The sequence below is a fragment of the Aulonocara sp. 'chitande type north' Nkhata Bay genome, linkage group LG6, assembly GCF_057382095.1.
Source record: "Aulonocara sp. 'chitande type north' Nkhata Bay isolate Kocher_YH1m ecotype deep benthic linkage group LG6, A_spYH_male_GT1.1, whole genome shotgun sequence".
NCBI classification, from domain to species: domain Eukaryota; kingdom Metazoa; phylum Chordata; class Actinopteri; order Cichliformes; family Cichlidae; genus Aulonocara; species Aulonocara sp. 'chitande type north' Nkhata Bay.
The window spans coordinates 6,080,582-6,101,006 of NC_141349.1; the positions used below are offsets into that span (position 1 = coordinate 6,080,582).

The 20,425-nt window shown below is 36.7% G+C and overlaps 1 protein-coding gene across 1 annotated transcript; it reads right to left on the reverse strand.

Moving 5' to 3' along the window:
* Positions 1-2,153: 2,153 nt before the first annotated feature.
* LOC147327133 (uncharacterized) lies at positions 2,154-9,215 on the reverse strand. Its single transcript, XM_086294755.1, has 12 exons — positions 9,161-9,215; positions 8,471-8,785; positions 8,134-8,343; positions 7,680-8,012; positions 7,249-7,449; positions 6,819-7,151; positions 6,476-6,700; positions 5,661-5,915; positions 4,961-5,045; positions 4,714-4,771; positions 3,058-3,314; positions 2,154-2,864 (listed from the first exon to the last, which is right to left on the reverse strand). Exons 1-12 carry the CDS (start codon positions 9,213-9,215, stop codon positions 2,801-2,803), a joined length of 2,391 nt encoding a protein of 796 aa, XP_086150881.1. The 3' UTR covers positions 2,154-2,800.
* Positions 9,216-20,425: the final 11,210 nt, after the last annotated feature.

The following is a 20,425-nucleotide window of genomic DNA, read 5'->3' on the forward strand; positions in this document are numbered from 1 at the left end:
GTCAGCTTTCCCAGTTCAAACCGGTACAGACTAAATAAGGAAACGTCTTCCTGCCTTCTGAGCAAAGTATCCCTTGTGTAGTTTATCAGTTCAGCTATAATTTATGATCATCCCAGCAAAATACACTCCTAGACATAAAATACAGAGTTCTTTCATTAGTGAATTCTGAAACGAACCACCTAGCCTTTAACGAGCCTTTTCCAGGAGATAAAGAAAAAGGGAGGATGGGAGTAAGGAAGTGGTCTCATCTCTGTGGTGTTTTCGACCTTGGGGGACCAGCTTGTGAGTCTTACACCTTAATTCTTGGGTCACAGAGAAAGAGAAAAACAACTAGTAGATGGGCCTTATTGAGTATAAAACAATCTCCTGTAAATGCTAACCGTGGTATCAAAATATCACAACACCCTTACTTACTTCTTGTTACCCTTACTCATTTCTCTTTTTTAAATTGCATTTTTAGAAAAAAATTCTCATATAATTTTTTTAAGTAAGAATTTTTTTTTGCCTTTTATTTTTGTTAATCCCTTCACCATTTGAATTATTTATTGATTAATCAATCATTATTTATTATTCCTCTTTTACTGTTCATTAAATTTTCTAAATTCACAGCCTCCCACATAACTCTTAACCCTTTCCACTCTGATAGACAACTTTGTTTCTTTAGCTCTGTCTTTATTGTGGCATGATGTGTTGCATTTCGTGCTCTTCACTTAATCAGATAAGTTCTGTTTAAGTGATTTCTTCATTCAGTGGGTCCTGCAGCAATCAGGCCTATGTGTAGCAAACTAAATTTAACTAGCTTTCCAATAAATAGAAAAAAGCCAGTTATTTCAAAATTTAACGGGGTAATATTTCTCATAATATAAAAAATATCTGTCATATTGTAGCAAATATACAAAAAGAAAGAAAGCATATGCAAAGACATCAGGAAGGGGTAAATACTTTTTCAGTGCACTGTATGTGACCTCACATGTACATGCAAGAATCCTTGATCAAAGCTGTCAGATAAAATGCTTGTAGTGGTGGACGCTAAAGTAACATAGTATAAGTATATTTTCTAAAATTTGGTTTCAGTCCAAAACAGCCGTTTCTTCATCCCGCTCATTACACAAACACAGCTTTACAGTATCATATGATGTGCAGCGCTTCAGATGCTTGAGGTGTGAACACAAACATAACATAAATGGAGATTTATATTTTGTACCATATCAGCACAGAGAGAAGGAAGACTTCACTCGTTACTGCAGTTGCATTTATAGCTGCTCCTCTCATTTCTTTAAACACTTCTTGCTTAAACTGCATCAGGTCGATCACATATGAAAAATTGTGTATTTCATCAAAGATGTTTGAAGATGGTTTCTTCTGTGGTTGGAAAATTAAAGCGAGATCGATATCCGGCTGTCTTCCTTCCTCCGCACACGCCTAATGTGCATGAACAGATTAAATCTCCTCTGGTGCGATCACTGACGACAGCTTTAAGAAAACACATTTAAAATGGTTGTTTTAAAACACACAACAATTTATTAATGAGATCATTCCTTGTGATAGCTGAGCTATTTTCTTTCCCATACGGAAAAGAAATAGTAAAAACTTATATGTGATTACTCATGAAAGTGGCCACTTTCATGTGTAAATCATATAAGGCTTACATGATTTACTCATGAAAGTGGCCACTTTCGCATTACTTTCATACATTGTTTTAGTAAGTATCCAAAACATACAAGTTTCATTATATAATTTTTCAAGGGATCTTATATCTGTTTTCACTCTTATATGCTTTTCATACAAGTTTCACACAAGACAGATACAAACTTTATAAGATTTATATATATCTTTTCCATATGGGTTACCTTCAGCTTTAAATTAAGTTTATTGTGTGAACTTGCAGTAAAAGGGAAACTCAATGTCTCATATCACCCAACTTGAAGTAGATAACAGGAAGTTGGTGAAGTGCAGCTGAATTTAGCCGTTCTGCTAGCAGAAAGCAGCTCAGCTCAAACCCTCTATTTAAGATGTTTGGGACAAAAGCAACCTGCAATTATTTAAATATGTAAATGCTCAGCACTGTTACTAGCTTGCTCAAAAGCAGCAACATGAAGTGGAGAAAGACACCAGAATTTGTAGAAACAATGTTTTTTTATTATTTTGTTTTATTTTATTTAATCTCAGTGAAACATTTCTAATTTTACTCAAATTACAAGAACGACTTGAATGATGGACAAAATCATGCTCCCTCTGATTCACTATAAAGGAAATAAGTTTAAAGATAACAAGAAACTGCTAAACACAGCTGTAATCACAAAACACATGAGCGCAGTTCAGCAGGGCACTGAAAATAACAGTAAATGGTCAAAGCACCAGGACTTTAAGATTAATCAGACCTACCTCCTGCTGTTCTGCAAAGACTCCTATATCCCATATCCACACAAATAAAAAATAATTCTACTCACAATTATGTTAAGTACATTAAAATGGGTTTCAGCAGGACAAATAAAAGGCTTTACACTTGTTTTAGTGTACTACAAACTTAAAGTACCCTTAAAAAAACAAAGAAAAGTAAACGAACATACACAAAATACAGTACAATTCCCTGAAGAGTGCATAGTGCCCAGAGAGATAGCTGCCTTGGGCTTCCTGTTAGCTGTAGTAAGATTTTATTTCAGTAAAGTTAGACTGATTTTTTACTTACAGCTGTACTGTCTGGCAGCTGTTGCCATCAGAATTAAGATCAGTCTGCACTTGTTGTCTTCCTAAAAAACATTAAATATGTACACTGAGGACACACATTCATGTTCATACTCTACTTTTTCCTGACTGTGCTATACAGTGCTGATGAATACTCTGCAGCCTGTTGATCTCTTAATCTGTAAAGGTAAAAACACACTCTCAGAAATATAAAGATAATATGATTTTTTTTAAACAGCTCATAATGCCAGTACCATTCATTAAGAAAAGAAAAAAGCTTAGTGTAATGCCAAAAATAAACAAAAGACACAAATATAACAAAAAAAATGCTGGAAATATTTCCCCAGCGTTTCACAAACTAAGTGTCCTCACCTTTGGGTGCTGTTTAATCTGACCACAGTGTAGTCCACATCTGTTACTTCTTCGTCCTTTTCTTTTCTTCTTTTGGTCTTAATGGGAAGAATGTTGTAGTAGTCGTGCTCTTCTGGCTTCTTTATGAAAGTTACACTGGAATAGCAAAGATCATCCTGCTGCTCCTCTGCTGCTCTACTCTGTGCTGGAGCTGAAGGGCCGCCACGCTCTGGTCGTCCATTTGGTGCAGGGTCAAACATGTAATAATATGCATTTTCCTGAAAAAAAAATAACCATAAAACGTGAAAGGTTATGGTTGGACATCCCTCTCTCCCCTGCCATCTGAGCAAAAGCCTTAATCACTGTCTCCAGGAAAACAGCAGACTTTACTTTTTATGAACTGTTCATGTACATTTTCATATATAAGAGAACTTAAGGTACCCACACACTGTGCAGTGTGGATCTCATAAACCTTGGGTGGATCATGAAGTTTGAAGCATGTAAACTATACAAGGCCGCATCATCAAACGTCCGTACTATAGCAGCCAAATTTAAACTTCCCACTGTGCAGTGTATGACAGCAGTTGAGAACCAGTTCCCACTGTTTCAATTCTTTGGAATTTGCCATTTTTGCAAATGATTCCCTTATCGATTCCAGTTTCCCCGAATGACGTCACCACGTTGCGGAGCGTCATTTACCTGGCAGGAAACATGGCGGCTCAAACGCTCAAAAGTTTGGTCATACTTCACGAGAACGGATGACAATATATAAATATCTACTTTGCAAGTATTGCAAGTTGCCCGCAATACTTGCAAAGTAGATATTTCATTTAAGGGTGGAAACACTACAAATATGCAAAAGCATTTGCTCACAAAAAACGCGATGACCTTAAATCAATGTCGTGTTTTTAATTCTGCTCCGGACTCGTGAATCTCAACCCAGCAGCAGCGGTAACGTTTGCACGTCCTCTCCCGTTAATGCAGCAGGTAAATAATCAACTAACAGTGCATATTATGTTAGCACGATCTGCCTTATTACAAAACCTGCCATCACTGTGCATTTAGGTGACCACAATGAGAGAGACAGACAGAGTCTGGCTCAGATGCTGGCAGTTCTCGCAGCAGTCTACCGGTAGCGTCTCCTTTCGGGCCAGGATAGACGAATGTCACCGAGCAGTGACTGAGTTTGTGGTAAAAGGCTGCCGCAGCAGGTGCCCCCGATTTTCGGTAAGTGAATGTGTTTAATTGTAGGCAGGGACATTACTGGATATTCTTGTGTAATTGCTACAGAATAATTTATGTTATACTTTGTTATTGCTACAGAGGAATATTTATTTTATTATTTTACATTTACAATTTTTTTTTCCTGGGGACCCTGTGACACCCCATTGAAGAGCCATAGGCTGTGGATCTCTTAAGATCTCACTGTTGGGTTTGTAAGGCCATGTTACTCCTAAATTTCTATCTTGTTCAAAGAGAAGATATAAAATAAAGTTCTAAGCTAATCGACCTTAGTGTTCTCCTTTTTAAAAAGAATCGTTAAACAGAATCGAAAATGGAATCGGAATCGTGAAAATCTTATCAATACTCATCCCTAGACAGCAGTATGCGACATATACAAAGAGATTCAGTTACATTAAAATTCAGGTACCTGATACCTGACCTCTTCTTCCTTACCTCTGGTTCGTTGTCTGGCCTCTCTCTGGAAGAATTTGTTTTGAAGCACCCTTTTCTTCTGTACAGAAGAATGAATGAACATTTTAATTAATTATTAATTCAATTCAATTTTATTTATATAGCACCAAATCACAGCAAAAGTCACCTCAAGGAGCTTTATTATTATTATTATTATTATTATTATTATTATTATAACTTGAAATCAATAAAGACACATTGATTTTAACAATATAACTGAACTGCTCACCTAATGAATATGATTCCACAGATGATTATAACAGCCAGAAATAGAACAGTGATTGATGCAATTGCAGTTGATTTTTTCCATGAGTCTAGGAAACAGTGACCAAACTGAAAACTTGTTACTGGATTACAAGATTAATGGTCTCATAAGAATGGACATAGAAGATAAAACATATCAGACCAAAGTCTTAATTAATGACACACTTTGAGTATAGTTCTTGCCTAACGGCATACAGCAGTTACAAACTAAAAATACTATAAACTACACTTGGGCCAATTTTAACAACTCCATTGTGTCACTACCTTGATTGTTCCCAATGTCAGGAGAAAAACTGACTGTGCTACGGGTCAGAGTCACTGGACTGTCGTCACCAATCTCACCAGATGGAGTGACTGAATTACCCTCCATTATCTCAGCAGAGGGACTCACTGACATAGAGGGAAGCTTTGGAGCATCTGGAAGGGATGTGGAAATAATTATGACAAAAATTGCAGCAAATTTACATTTGAATTTGGTGTTCAAACAAGTCAATGTGAAGAAATTGTACAAAATCCTATTCTTTAACTTTAAATATCTATACCCATTATAGCAGATTGTAAAGACAGTTTTAATCTTACAAACCTTCTTTTCTCCCCCTGTGACAATGTCAGAGTTTAAACCCCTGTTTCCTGTGTGGTATTATAGGAAAACTGTCTTGACTCACATTTCACTCTGATAAAGATGACTTCAGATGACATTCGGCCCACCTCATGCTCAGCAGTACAGTAATACGCTCCAGAATCAGAGGACCGGATGGACCTGAAGATGATTTGCTTTTTTTGGCTGATTGGTTGTTGTTCCTTGTACCAGGTATATTTAGCTGCTGGGTTAGCATCACTGCTACAGGTCAGAGTCACTGAACTGCCCTCCACTATCTCAGCAGAAGGACTCACTGACACAGTGGGAACCTCTGGAATGTCTAGAACAGAAAATATTAACAGGACATTTAGAAATTAAGAAATTTCCATCACTTTAATTTTAGTCTCTCAAAACCTCAAGTATGGGGAAAGACAAGCCTGTAATTATTGGTCACATTTGTTATTTTCAATATATTAGATTCATGCTTTGCATGAACAGACCATGTTTGCTGGATTTGTCAGTTGTTCCATAAATTGGATGTACACATGACAGTCCATGGACAGACCTTTGTAGACAGTCAGAAGCAGATTCCTGTGCATCTCTGACTATTACACTGCTAATCAGTTCCTCAAAAGTAAAATAAGCAGGATTAACTTCCAAAATGAAAAGAACTTTGATGTTCTCTGATCAGGATCAAACCACTCTTCAGCACAATGACTGTTCTTTTCTGACTTTAACTGAGTGCTTACCTCTAATTCATGAAACTGACTCCACTCACCTTTAAACTGTATGTACAGTATTGTGAATTTTACTGAACATCTTAAACAAAATTTCAGGGAACAAAGAAAGCTGAGGAGCTGAAAATCGTGATCATCGCATAACACAGTGAAGTAAACTTACACACAGGATCTGAGCGATAATCTTCATGTCCTTTGAAAGCACAGGAGATGATGTCTCCAGGATTGAACAGATCTTGATAAGAACTTTGTTCAACCTTAAAATGATTGTTTTTGAACCAGACAAAAGAAAGACGACCAGCTGGACTGCAGCTGCTTTCACACTTCAGCTCTGCCTCAGTCTGAGACTCATGGACTGATATTATTCTGCTCACCTTCACCTGCAGAGCTGAATATGACAACACAGCAGACACAAGACATTAAATACTCAAAACAATAAATACAGCCATTAACACAACAGAGCAACTGAGCTGATTAAATATCCATCAGTGTGTGTTGATCAGTACCTGTGACAGTCAGAGTTGTTCCAGGTAAACTACTCTTCCATTCAAATCTTTGTGTTTTGAATTTGAAGTGATACTCGGCTGAATCACTCTCTGTCAGGTCTCTGATTCTCAGAGTGGAGAGTCCTCTCTGTCTTTCAGTCACCTGAACACGATCTGCATACTGGGAGTCTTCTGTGAGGTCCTCAGATCCACGACCAGAACGGAACCAGGACTTTGATTGGATTGGACTTTCATAACTGTTGTAAGTACAAGAAATGTCCACTGATGATCCTTTGAATGCACAGATTCTTCTGTTACTGTAATTCACTCGTTTGCACCGTTCACCATTGACACCTAAAGAAAAAGATGTATCATTGACAGGAAGAACATGATATTAATAATAACCCAGATTAAAAGTTTTTATTTCGATAAAATCTCAAAGTAAACTTACAAACTAATGGAGAGTGAAAATCCTCAAATCCTTTTAAAGCACATGAGTAGCTGTTTGAAGTGTCATATGGCACGTCATAAGAAGAAGAGCTGGCTCCATTCACTTGTTGTCCATTTTTGTACCAGACATAAGATGAAACATAAGGATTACAGCTGGTGACACAATCCAACTGCCGTCCAGTCGACATACTGACCTGAACATCTTGACCAGTGGACAAGAAACAATAAATAAGATGTCAGTCACTCTCACACTGAGGGAGACAGAATAGGGAATGCATTTCACAGATCTATCAATGTGTGGAAAAATAATAACTTCCTCAATGTCTAAACATGAAATAATTTAAAGTTTGTTTTTGTTGTAATTAATTTAAAACCCCCAATAATACTAAAAATTATAGCACTTATATTAAATATAAGTGTGTTGATCAGTACCTGTGACAGTCAGAGTTGTTCCAGGTAAACTACTCCTCCATTCAAAGCTTTGTGTTTTGAATTTGAAGTGATACTCGGCTGAATCACTCTCTGTCAGGTCTCTGATTCTCAGAGTGGAGCGTCCTCTCTCTCTTTCAGTCACCTCAGCACGACCTGCATACTGGGAGTCTTCTCTGAGGTCCTCAGATCCACGACCAGAACGGAACCAGGACTTTGATTGGATTGGACTTTGATAACTGTTGTAAGTAGAAGAAATGTCCACTGATGAGCCTTTGAATGCACAGATGCTTCTGTTACTGTAATTCACTCTGTTGCATGAATCACCTCGGACACCTGAAACATAAAATGATATTTAAGTCAGATTTAGAAAGTAGTTACTGTGAGTTTGACTGTTTTTATTCAGATGTATGTAATGACTCTATGAGATGGTTTTATGTAACTGAAATAAACTCACACACTGAAGGAGAGGAGAAATCTCTTACAGCACAGGAGTAGCTATCTGAAGGCTTTAGATAGTCTCTAAACCAGTACAGGCCTCTAGTAGAAATTTTCTGACCATTTTTGTACCAGATGTAGGATGGACTATCATGTATTTTACAACTGCTCTGACAAGTCAGCGTTGCCCAGTTGGAATTTGATGATCCGTTCACGTGTACCTGAAGAGCTGAATATGTGAAGACAGAGCAAAAATCAGAGTGGAGACTCTGCTCTGCTGTTCTGTTTATCCATTTGCAAACACATACAGTTATATTCATAACAAGTTTGGACAGATGTGTAAACGAAAATTTTACCTGTGGCAGTCAGAGAGACTCCAGGTGAAACAGTAAGATCACCTTTGTTTGTTATGTATCTGAACTTGTACACAGCTGAGTCGCTGTCTCTCAGGTCTCTGATTGTCAGAGTGCAGCTCTTCCATTGAGAACTGTACGACACTCGACCTGAGCCTTTTTTTAGATCATCAGGGTTATATTCAATACGTTCAGTGAGCCAAATTTTTTTTGACAATTTTAATGGCTGGTTGAAGGAGCAGCCTATGTCCACTGTTGATCCTTTAAAGGCACAGATCTGAGTAGAAGTGTAAGTCACTCCATTATTACTCTGAACCACTGTAACACAGAACACATCAGAATCAAAATCAAATCCTCTAAAGTAATTTACATTTGTTTGCACCTTCCAAAATAAAAATAAATCACTTTAATGCTGTGATAAGGTTCTGGTTAAAGGATTATTATGCACTGGGAAGAGGCAAAAGGAACAATTACTGATGAACTGATCTTCCTCTTCTTCTTCTAAATGGTAACTCTATGCTCTAAAAAGGTTGCAAAGCTGCAAAGCTGTGTAGGTCCATTAGTACAAATAACACAATTTGAAAAATTTGGATTTATTGCGAACCTTAACATTTTCAATTTGTGACAACCGGAAACAGCTCTGGTATCAGGGTGTAACCGTTGATATAAGTCAAAAATAGAGATACACAATACCTGATAAAGAGAGAAGAAAGAGAACACATCTGCTCGCTGCTGCACTTAAACTCATAGCTGCTCCTCTCATTTCTTAAATCACATCAACATGACAAATACTGTTCACTAGTTAGTCTTCATGAGACGCTGAGGTGAGATGAGATCTCTTCTGTGGTTGGAAAATATAAAAGTCATATTAAACTGTCTTCCTTCCTGGTGTACACGCTCAGTATGGGTAAATAGATGAAAACCTGTAAACTCCCACACTGAAATGAAGAAGTGGTTCTTATACAGTGCAGCACGCAGAATGAACTTCTTAAAAACAAACACAACATATTTGAATCACTTTTTAATTTTACGTTTCTGGTCCAGTTTATTAATGAGATCATATGATCACAAGACCATAAAAATTTTCTATACATCATTAGCTTTAATGTAGGTTTACTTTATGCAAAACTCATCTCGCAGAGAGCTGAGAGCAAATCTTTAACACAAAATGTCTCCTAGATAAAAACAACATAGGGTGAGTCAGCTACAACTACTTGAATGACAGTTAGCAGTCTTTCTGTTAACATGCTGGCTTTAGCTTATCAGGCTTCTGATGATAATACCAGCTTACCTGCATCATGTAATTATCTCTCTAAAAGTCCAAAAACAAAAGCCACCTGCAGTAGATTATATATTTAAATTCTTAGTGCGCTTCATGAATGTTCATTTCTTGCCTTATTGCCACAGTGTTACATTAAAATAAGTATCCATAATGTAACTGAAATTTTAACATGGATGTCAAAATAAATATATCCTGTGTGGGGCCTGAGTGATTCACATACTTGTTAAGAACCCCGCTGTATGTGATTCAGGAATTTATTTTTCAAGACAATAAGAAACCATTAGGTGTAGATTTCAGAGGGGGCAAATATGACATGCCACCACCTAACATTTTGAATACAGAATACGTCCAACATGAAATTCATGTACATGTTAAAATAACCACAGAACCAGCCTTTTCAATCTAAAACAGTGTCACAAACCACCACTATGCACACAATATCAGAATGCAGGGTGGTCTTGTACTTGCTCTTCTACTCTCAGTAGGCAGCCAAGCAATTGTGTATTATCACAAGTTTATGGACCACAAGCAATTACCACACTTTTATCAGATAAAAGAGCCTTAAATATTAGTCCCCGCAAATCTGCCCTTTATTTTGCACTTTCGGATTCTTCGCTGTTTCCACCAGGTCATCCCTGTTTCTGTTTCGCTAGAGTCTGAGGAAAACCATTTTTTAATTTGGATGGATTACATTTATTTTAATCACATGGCCAAAATAATGCATAATAATTCTAAACAATATGGCTGATCAAGTAATAATGTGAGCTTAGAATGTTTTATTATATTAATCAGGTTTTGTTGACTGAGGAGTACAGTGCAGATGATTTCTCTACTCTTCCTTTACTTCTGGTGTAGACAGAAAAAGAGAGAAGATGATATTATTGCCATTAATACAGATTCACATAGTAGAAAAGCTAAAAAGCATTACATAGAAAACACCAGCAGTTTGGATCAGGATATTTAACAGGGTTTCTTCACACTTAATGCTAAGCTCATTTGTCTAAACAGAAGAGAAAAAGGGGGTTTCAACACATGTTCATGTTTTACCACCAAGCAGTGTGGAAACTGAGTTTAAAACAACATGTCGAGTTCTTTTCCTTAACATTAAGTTTTAAGATTGCTTGTTTTTCTTTTCTAGTGAATTAAAAACTAATTTATTGTGAACATATTATAGCATAAGTTGTATCCGTAGGACCTGTTACTTTAACAATATTTATTATTATATAATATAGATTAATTTGTCCACTTTCAAAAACCTACAAGTCTTTTCCTTGTGGATTTAATCCAACAACAAGAAACTGGTTGTTTAATTAAAAAGAATTCATTTATTGGACTACCCAATCATGTCGCTGTGATGTCTGATGTTTTCTTTATTCATTTGTACAAAATAATAAATAAATTATTGTATCACTCATTGTTACTGTGGGACCCAACATACAGACACTGGGTCTCTCAATGATAGAACACACAGACTTTATTCTTGCAGTGATTAACACACACTGCACACCACAGTCATCACTCACACACCCCTGGTCCCAGCGACCTACTGAGGTAGCCTCAGTAGGTCTCAGTTTTCAAAAATACCCGTGTACGTGTGGACGTAGCGTAGCAACAGGTGGCGCTATATTCCTAACCATGTAGAAATGTTGGCTAGTCTAGAAGCCTCGGTGGGAAATAGTAAACAAGGATGGGGCATAGAAGCGGAACAGAGTCGTATGTGTGGCGGGACAGTAACTGTGTATGTAAGAATTTAAACACTGCAGAGAGTACAACTAACAGTAATAGTATTGTAGAAATTCATTTCACCGAAACAATACCGTGGCGCACAGTGTGACGTCAAAAAAGGCGCACACCTTTGATGCTGCGTTTTCTCCGTTTTTCTCGTCCACACGTAAATGCAAAAACGAGTTTTCAAAAATATCCACCCTGGCCGGAGTTTTTAAAAATCTCCGTTTTCAGTGACCGAAAACGCCGTTTACGTGTGGACGAAAGGTGCAAACGCATAGAAAAATCTGCGTTTTCAAAAATACCCGGGTACGTGTGGACGTAGCCTGAGACAAAATAGAGGAATCACAATTAGCTGATGACTGGCAGCTGTGTCTCCAAAACCTCTGCTTCACCCATTCACCACACCCACCCACTCTAATTATCAAGTTAAGTTTGCTGTTAGCCAAATTTAGGTTACAAATTTGGTGTGATAGTCATAATTTTAAAAGCATTAACTAACTTTTTGGTCAGTTGGAAGGTTGATCCTAGAACATTTATGACGAAACAGGAACCTTACATGACTGGAACAAAATTTGTTTTTGTTGAACCACACAAAAGAAAACCAGCTGGACTGCAGCTGCTTTCACACTTCAGCTAAAAATAGTTACCCCCAAATCCTTGGGTGGATCGTAAAACTAGTGAATAAATGTTTGGTTTTGATTTAAAGAAAATAATTCTTTGTAAAGAAAATCCTTAGTTAAAGTCTATTAAAATGTTTGTGAACTCTAAAATGTATACTTTAAAATACAATTGTTTATAAAAAAGTGTTAAATGCAAAGAAGACACATTTTGTATATTTAAGAACCACAGTTAAATTAACACAGTTAACCACATAGTAAATGGCTTTACTGAAGTGTATTTTGTTATTGTGTGGATGCATCCACACTATTGAGTTCCTGTTTCTCTTTATTCTTTATTATTATTATTTTTTGTTCCTGTTTCTCTTTATTCTTTATTGTGTGGATGCTTTAAGCATCCACACAAAAAATAATAATAATAAAGAATAAAGAGAAACAGGAACTCAATAGTGTGGATCCACACAATAAGCAAAATTTTTGTGCTATTTTCACCGTTCAAATTTTAAACTATTCTGCTATTTCTGCTAATGTGTGCTATGACTTTTGGTATTTTCTGCTATTATACTTTTTAAAATATTAAGCTTTTTTCCTTTAATTTGTCCCATTGAAATGAATGGGAAACTTCTGCAAACTTCTGCAATTCTGCTAAATTTTGCTTGTTTTTGAAACTTAACTACTTCCTGATACTTTCACCTAGAACAACCATTCAAACTTTAAAATGTTCACAAATTATTGGGCTATTCAGCTATGATTCAGCTTTTTCAAATCTTTTACCGTTTTACTTTTATGCCTCTTAAAGTTTTGAGTTGCAAAATTGTGATTTTTCACAAAATACATGCGTTGTTATGGTTGCTATGCTCTTGGCTTCCAGTGTGACACTGAAGCTTTTGCAGTCTTCTCTTCATGTCCGAAAAACTGTTTGCTACTTGCTCAATTTTCACTCAACTTCCACAAATTATACATCAAAACGTAGGTATTTTTGCTGGCTTTCAGAAAATGGCACTATCATTGTTGTGGGATTTATAGAAATTTCGCAAATCTCCTCAGACCAACACAAGGTCTCAAAACTCTCCATATAAAATCAATGGACAGCTTGTTCTGTAATGAGAGGCATATTCGAATCGTCATATCTCCTTAACGAAGCAAAGTTAAGACATGAGGCTTGTCCCGGTATATCTTCAGACACTCCTGACGCTCACAATTCAAGAATTTCTTTCTCACCTATTACCGTTTTGAAATGAGTTGGACTTGTTTGAGGGTAGGAAATTTGTCCTTCGCTCAGATTTCTTCAGATTTCAAACTGTGGAAATGAACCACTTTTTTCTCTCGTCATAAGTTTTTGTTGGATTTCCACAGAGACCTGAAAATTTCCATGACTGTTCACCAAAGCCTGCTGTCTCTTACGGTGAAAGAATTATATCGATACTCCAAACAGATTTAGAGTTACAAAGCGTTGTTTGAGGGCAAGTCAAGGCAGTTTTTGCTTCGCTCTACTCAGTTATGGTGCATTAGAAGTCAAATATCTTTAATAATTCATATTTTAATGATAAATTGTCAACACTGGAAGATTCCCCCATCTCTTCTGAACAAAACGGTGTAAGAATGACCACTCTAGCCCCTACGGTTAGGAAATTATGGTCATTTGTTTCAGGGAAGTCGTCACTATGAGAAATAGACTGCAATAATCCTGTGCCTCTCTGTGCCGCGTGTGTAAAAAGATGCACCTTTTTTGGCGGGAAAACGTAAACAGCCACTCTGATTGGTGGATTCAAATTTAGCAGCTCCAAGGCTGACCTAGAAACTTGCTTCTCTCTCCCTGTGTGTGTGTGTGTGTGTGTGTGTGTGTGTGTGTGTGTGTTTAGTGGGAGAGAGAGAACCCTACCCATATTTGGCAGCATGTCATTGTAGGATTTAAATTGAACATAGTTAGACTGGTTAACTGGATTAGAGCCTGTGTTTGTGTGTCCCTCTGTGCATTTGTGTTTCAATAAGTTATTACTATTCTGCTAAATCATAGTATTTCTGGTACTTTTCGGTACTTGTGCTAAATACAGTATTTCTGCTAAATCATACTATTTCTGCTTTTCATAAGATTTGTGCCTAACATAGTATTTCTGCTAAATTATACTATTTTTGCTTTTTATACTATTTGTGCCTAATATAGTATTTCTGCTTTTTATAGGATTTGTGCTTAATATAGTATTTCTGCTAAATTATAGTATTTCTGCTTTTTATAGTATTTGTGCTAAAACATAGTATTTCTACTAAATGTAGTATTTATGCTTAATCATAGTATTTCTATTTATTTCTGTCAGGTCCCCAGGCAGCCAATCCTCTGTGAGGACTGAGACATTCAAATTTTCAAATCAGGGCCTGCACGGCTTCCCAGCCAATCATATATGTGTCCTGAGGCATTCAAATTTGCATATTGGGGCCTTCATGGCTTCTAAGCCAGCCAATCATATCAGGGCTGAGGAATTCAAATCTACAAATCAGGGCCTGCACGGCTTCCCAGCCAGCCAATCATATATGTGGCCTCAGGCATTCAAATTTGCATATTGGGGAATTCGTGGCTTCTAAGTCAATAAGTCATCCATGTCATATATCTCTAAAAATTCATATTTTAATGATAAATTGTCAACACTTGAAGATTCCCCAATCACTTCTGAACAAAACGGTGTAAGAATGACCGCTCTAGCCCCTACAGTTAGGAAATTATGGTCATTTGTTTGAGGGGAGTTGTCACTATGAGAAATAGGGCCTGTTCTTCGTACCGCGCTAAGTGAGTTAGCTGGATTAGATTGTTGACGATTTCGCGTGATCCTGGATCGTTCGGTTCCCCGAAGCCCATCCGGGACTTGCTGTCATAGCAACAGAGCCGTAAGCGTAAACCTGCTGGGGAGCAGGTTTACTTTATGTAAACAGGATTAGATCGCGGCCACGAAGGTATGTCCGCGTCATTCATACGAAAGCAACAGCGATATTCCACCACTGTTTCACCATAAATAAATAACATCAATGTAACTAAAGATAATGCAGCACTTGATCCTTTTATTGATTTCACACAGATACATACAGGTCATTTCCTAAAAAAGGGAAATGTACTATTAACATTCTATTACATGTATGTGATTATTACAGATGTAATTCATATTTCAGAGTAGCAATTGTAAATTACTTCGTGTAATCAAGATGAGAGACCACGGCTATAAAAGCGAAGGTGGATTTGGGAAGCCTGTCGCAGTCATATCCTGTCCGTTTATGCGAGCAACCCATTGCGGAAGGTGCAAGATTGATAAGGAGAGTCCTCAGAATTCAGCGCATATTGCGGGACAGACAGGATCCTTTAGCTCAGCGCGACAGTGTGCTCATAGAGAGATATCGATTTTCCCGTGAGGGTATTATTCACTTAACCAACTTGTTGACGAGGGGGTGCAGGACCACCACCTGTCTTTTTTTGCTCTGCCCTTTTCTTGGTTGCTGTTATGAACAAACAAACAGAGTATTCCAGGGTCTCTTTCCAAGAGACGACAAGCAATATAAGTGATAAATATTACCATTCTGTAGAATATTCTTATATTTCACTTTTACTTGTTCCCATGTTCTAGTGGGTCCTGTTGTGGCTCTAATGTGAAAGGGGATATAATATAACATATTATTATATAATATAATGTAATATAATATTGGATAATATGGTGTGATATGATAAATCTACCCTACCGCCTACTGGTGTTGGCCAGAGGGGCCGATGGCGCAATATGGCAGCCTGGCTTCTGTCAGTCTGCCCCAGGGCAGCTGTGGCTACAACCGTAGCTGCCTCCACCAGTGTGTGAATGTGAGAGTGAATGAATAGTGGCATTGTAAAGCGCTTTGGGTGCCTTGAAAAGCGCTATATAAATCCAATCCATTATTATTATTATTATTGAATTACTTACGAGTTTGATTTGTCAGCAACTTTCTGCCAGCCCTCTCTCCTTGCTTTTGCAGCCTTTGCAGTGTTCCCTTGCGTTTTAATTAAACTCTGAAACTCCTGAAATCCCTCACTCAAGAGTTCTTTCTCTGCTGCCGAAAAATACCGAGCGCGCTCCTTCGACATTTTCGCCGACCAATCAAAGGGTTGCCGATCAATGTTTCTACTATCGATGCGTAGCCCCTGTTGGGCCATCCAGTGATCTCACATTACTTCATCCAGCTATACTAATCGTCAACAACAGGTGTGTTCGGGGAACCGGAATAGCGAGCTCAGAGTTAGCGCGATGATTTGGTCTTGGATGTTTCATTTGATCTTGGATGTAGTAAGCGACGTACGAAGCACAGGGCCATAGACTGCAATAATCCTGTGTCTCTCTGTGCTGCGTGTGTAAACAGAAGCACCTGTTTTGGCGGGAAAAAGTACACAGCCACTCTGATTGGTGGATTCAAATTCAGCAGCTCTCTCCCTCTGTGTGTGTGTGTGTGTGTGTGTGTGTGTGTGTGTGTGTGTGTGAGACAGAGAGAGAGAGAGAGAGAGAGAGAAAGCCTTTTAATGGGATGATCTCATTGTAAGATTCAAATTCAATATATTTAGACTGGGTGACTGAATTGGATCTTGTGTGTGTGTCTCTCTGTGCATGTGTGTTTCCTCATGTGTACATATTTGTAATTTTGTGGCTTTCATAAATTTTTTTGCAGATTTTTGTCGTTTAACAAGTATATTTGAGGGACCCTCAGCATGTTCAGCATTTTTTCAGCTGTCCATTTTGCTTTTCCAATTTTTCTGTTTAACTTATTACTATTGTGCTAAATCATACTATTTCTGCTATTTTATAAGATTTGTGCTTAATATACTATTTCTGCTTTTATAGGATTTGTGCTTAATATAGTATTTCTGCTTTTTATAAGATTTGTGCTTAATATAGTATTTCTGCTAAATGTAGTATTTATGCTTAATCATACTATTTCTGCTTTTCATAGGATTTGTGCTTAATATAGTATTTCTGCTAAATTTAGTATTTCTGATTAATTATAGTTTTTCTACTAAATCATAGTATAGTATTTCTGCTTTTTATGGGATTTGTGCTAAAACAAAGTATTTCTACTAAATGTAGTATTTATGCTTAATCATACCATTTCTGCTTTTTATAGGATTTGTGCTTAATATAGTATTTCTGCTAAATTTAGTATTTCTGATTAATTATAGTTTTTCTACTAAATCATAGTACAGTATTTCTGCTTTTTATAGGATTTGTGCTAAAACAAAGTATTTCTACTAAATGTAGTATTTATGCTTAATCATACCATTTCTGCTTTTTATAGGATTTGTGCTTAATATAGTATTTCTGCTAAATTATAGTATTTCTGCCAAATTATAATATTTGTGCTAAAACATAGTCTTAATTTAAAATTACAATATTCATAGTTCATCACAGTGTCTCTGGTAAATCACAATATTTCTGCTCTGTTGTACTATTTTTCTAAATCATAGTGTTTCTGTAATGTTTAAGTATTTTTGGCTAAATATATTCTTTCTGTTATCTTATACTATTTCTCCTAAATTCTTGTATTTTTGAGAAGTTATCATGTTTCTGGTAAGTTACAATATTTCTGCTAAATTCTGCTATGCTATTGTATTTCTGCCAAGTATTATGTTTCCTCTAAGATATTGCAGTTCTGCTAAGTTATTCCATTTTAGCAAACTTCTTTTGCTTCTGCAAAGTTTTTACAATTTCTGCAACTTTTCAGCTTTTTCAGCTACTTTTTGCATACAGCTTCAGCTTTAAGCATCCACACTGCATTTTCGCAGGAAATGCAAATTTTTCTAGTTATTCTTAGGACTTCCGTACACTTTTCGCCGTAGAACTACTTCCACAATTTTCAGCCGATTTTCACCGTTCAAATTTTAAACTATTCTGCTATTTTTGCTCTTTCCGGCTATGACTTTTGCTATTTTTTGCTATTATACTTTTTAAAATATTAAGCTTTTTTCCTTTAATTTGTCCCATTGAAATGAATGGGAAACTTCAGCAATTCTGCTAAAATTTGCTTGTTTTTGAAACTTAACTACTTCCTCATACTTTCACCTAGAACAACCATTCAAATTTTAAAATGTCCACAAATTATTGGGCTATTCAGGTATGATTCAGCTTTTTCAAATCTTTTACTGTTTTACTTTTATGCCTCTTAAAGTTTTGAGTTGCAAAATTGTGATTTTTCACAAAATACATGTGTTGTTATGGTTGCTATGCTCTTGGCTTCCAGTGTGCCACTGAAGGTTTTGCAATTTTCACTTCATGTCCGAACAACTTCCTGCTACTTGCTCAATTTTCACTCAACTTCCACAAATTATACATCAAAACGTAGGTATTTTTGCTGGCTTTCAGAAAATGTCACCATCATTGTTGTGGGATTTATAGAATTTTGGCAAATCTCCTCAGACTAACACAAGGTCAGAAAACTCTCCATATAAAGTCAATGGAGAGTTTGTTCAAAATCACCGCTGCATTTCTGTAATGAGAGGCATATTCGAATCGTCATATCTCCTTAACGAAGCAAAGTTAAGACATGAGGCTTGTCCCGGTATATCTTCAGACACTCGTGACGCTCACAATTCAAGAATTTCTTTCTCACCTATTACCGTTCTGAAATGAGTTGGACTTGTTTGAGGGTAGGAAATTTGTCCTTCGCTCAGATTTCTTCAGATTTCAAACTGTGGAAATGAACCACTTTTTTCTCTCATCATAACTTTTTGTTGGATTTCCACAGAGACCTGAAAATTTCCATGATCGTTCACCAAAGCCTGCTGTCTCTTACGGTGAAAGAATGATATCGATACTCCAAATAGATTTAGAGTTAGAAAGCGTTGTTTGAGGGCAAGTCAAGGCAGTTTTTGCTTCGCTCTACTCAGTTATGATGCATTACAAGTCAAATATCTTTAATAATTCATATTTTAATGATAAATTGTTAACACTGGAAGATTCCCCCATCTCTTCTGAACAAAACGGTGTAAGAATGACCGCTCTAGCCCCTACGGTTAGGAAATTATGGTCATTTGTTTGAGGGGAGTCCTCACTATGAGAAATAGGCTGCAATAATCCTGTGCCTCTCTGTGCTGCGTGTGTAAAAAGATGCACCTGTTTTGGCGGGAAAACGTAAACAGCCACTCTGATTGGTGGATTTAAATTCGGCAGATCTCTCCCTCTGTGTGTGTGTGTGTGTGTGTGTGTGTGTGTGTGTGTGTGTGTGTGTGTGTGTGTTTAGTGGGAGAGAGAGGACCCTGCCCTTATTTGGCAGCATGTCATTGTAGGATTTAAATTGAATATAGTTAGACTGGTTGACTGGATTAGAGCCTGTGTTTGTGTGTCCCTCTGTGCATTTGTGTTTCAATATGCCTCCATATTTGTCATTTTGTAAGTTATTACTATTCTGCTAAATCATAGTATTTCTGCTTTTCATAGGATTTGTGCCTAATATAGTATTTCTGCTAAATTATAGTATTTCTGCTTTTTATACTATTTGTGCTAAAACATAGTATTTCTACTAAATGTAGTATTTATGCTTAATCATACTATTTCTGCTTTTTATAGGATTTGTGCCTAATATAGTATTTCTGCTTTTTATAGGATTTGTGCTTAATATAGTATTTCTGCTAAATTATAGTATTTCTGCTTTTTATACTATTTGTGCTAAAACATAGTATTTCTACTAAATGTAGTACTTATGCTTAATCATACGATTTCTGCTTTTTATAGGATTTGTGCCTAATATAGTATTTCTGCTTTTTATAGGATTTGTGCTTAATATAGTATTTCTGCTAAATTATAGTATTTCTGCTTTTTATACTATTTGTGCTAAAACATAGTATTTCTACTAAATGTAGTACTTATGCTTAATCATACGATTTCTGCTTTTTATAGGATTTGTGCCTAATATAGTATTTCTGCTTTTTATAGGATTTGTGCTTAATATAGTATTTCTGCTAAATTATAGTATTTCTGCTTTTTATAGTATTTGTGCTAAAACATAGTATTTCTACTAAATGTAGTATTTATGCTTAATCATAGTATTTCTATATATTTCTGCCAGGTCCCCAGGCAGCCAATCCTCTGTGAGGACTGAGGCATTCAAATTTTCAAATCAGGGCCTGCACGGCTTCCCAGCCAATCATATATGTGTCCTGAGGCATTCAAATTTGCATATTGGGGCCTTCATGGCTTCTAAGCCAGCCAATCATATCAGGGCTGAGGAATTCAAATCCACAAATCAGGGCCTGCACGGCTTCCCAGCCAGCCAATCATATATGTGGCCTCAGGCATTCAAATTTGCATATTGGGGAATTCGTGGCTTCTAAGTCAA

Excerpts from the sequence above, each read along its gene's own strand:
- LOC147327133 (XM_086294755.1), bottom strand. The coding sequence starts at position 9,215 with ATGAGTTTAAGTGCAGCAGCGAGCAGATGTGTTCTCTTTCTTCTCTCT. Across the intron at positions 3,315-4,713 it reads GGCCAGACAACGAACCAGAG|GAAAATGCATATTATTACAT; the intron begins GTAAGGAAGAAG and ends TTTTTTTTTCAG. Across the intron at positions 2,865-3,057 it reads AGATTAAACAGCACCCAAAG|ATTAAGAGATCAACAGGCTG; the intron begins GTGAGGACACTT and ends TTACCTTTACAG.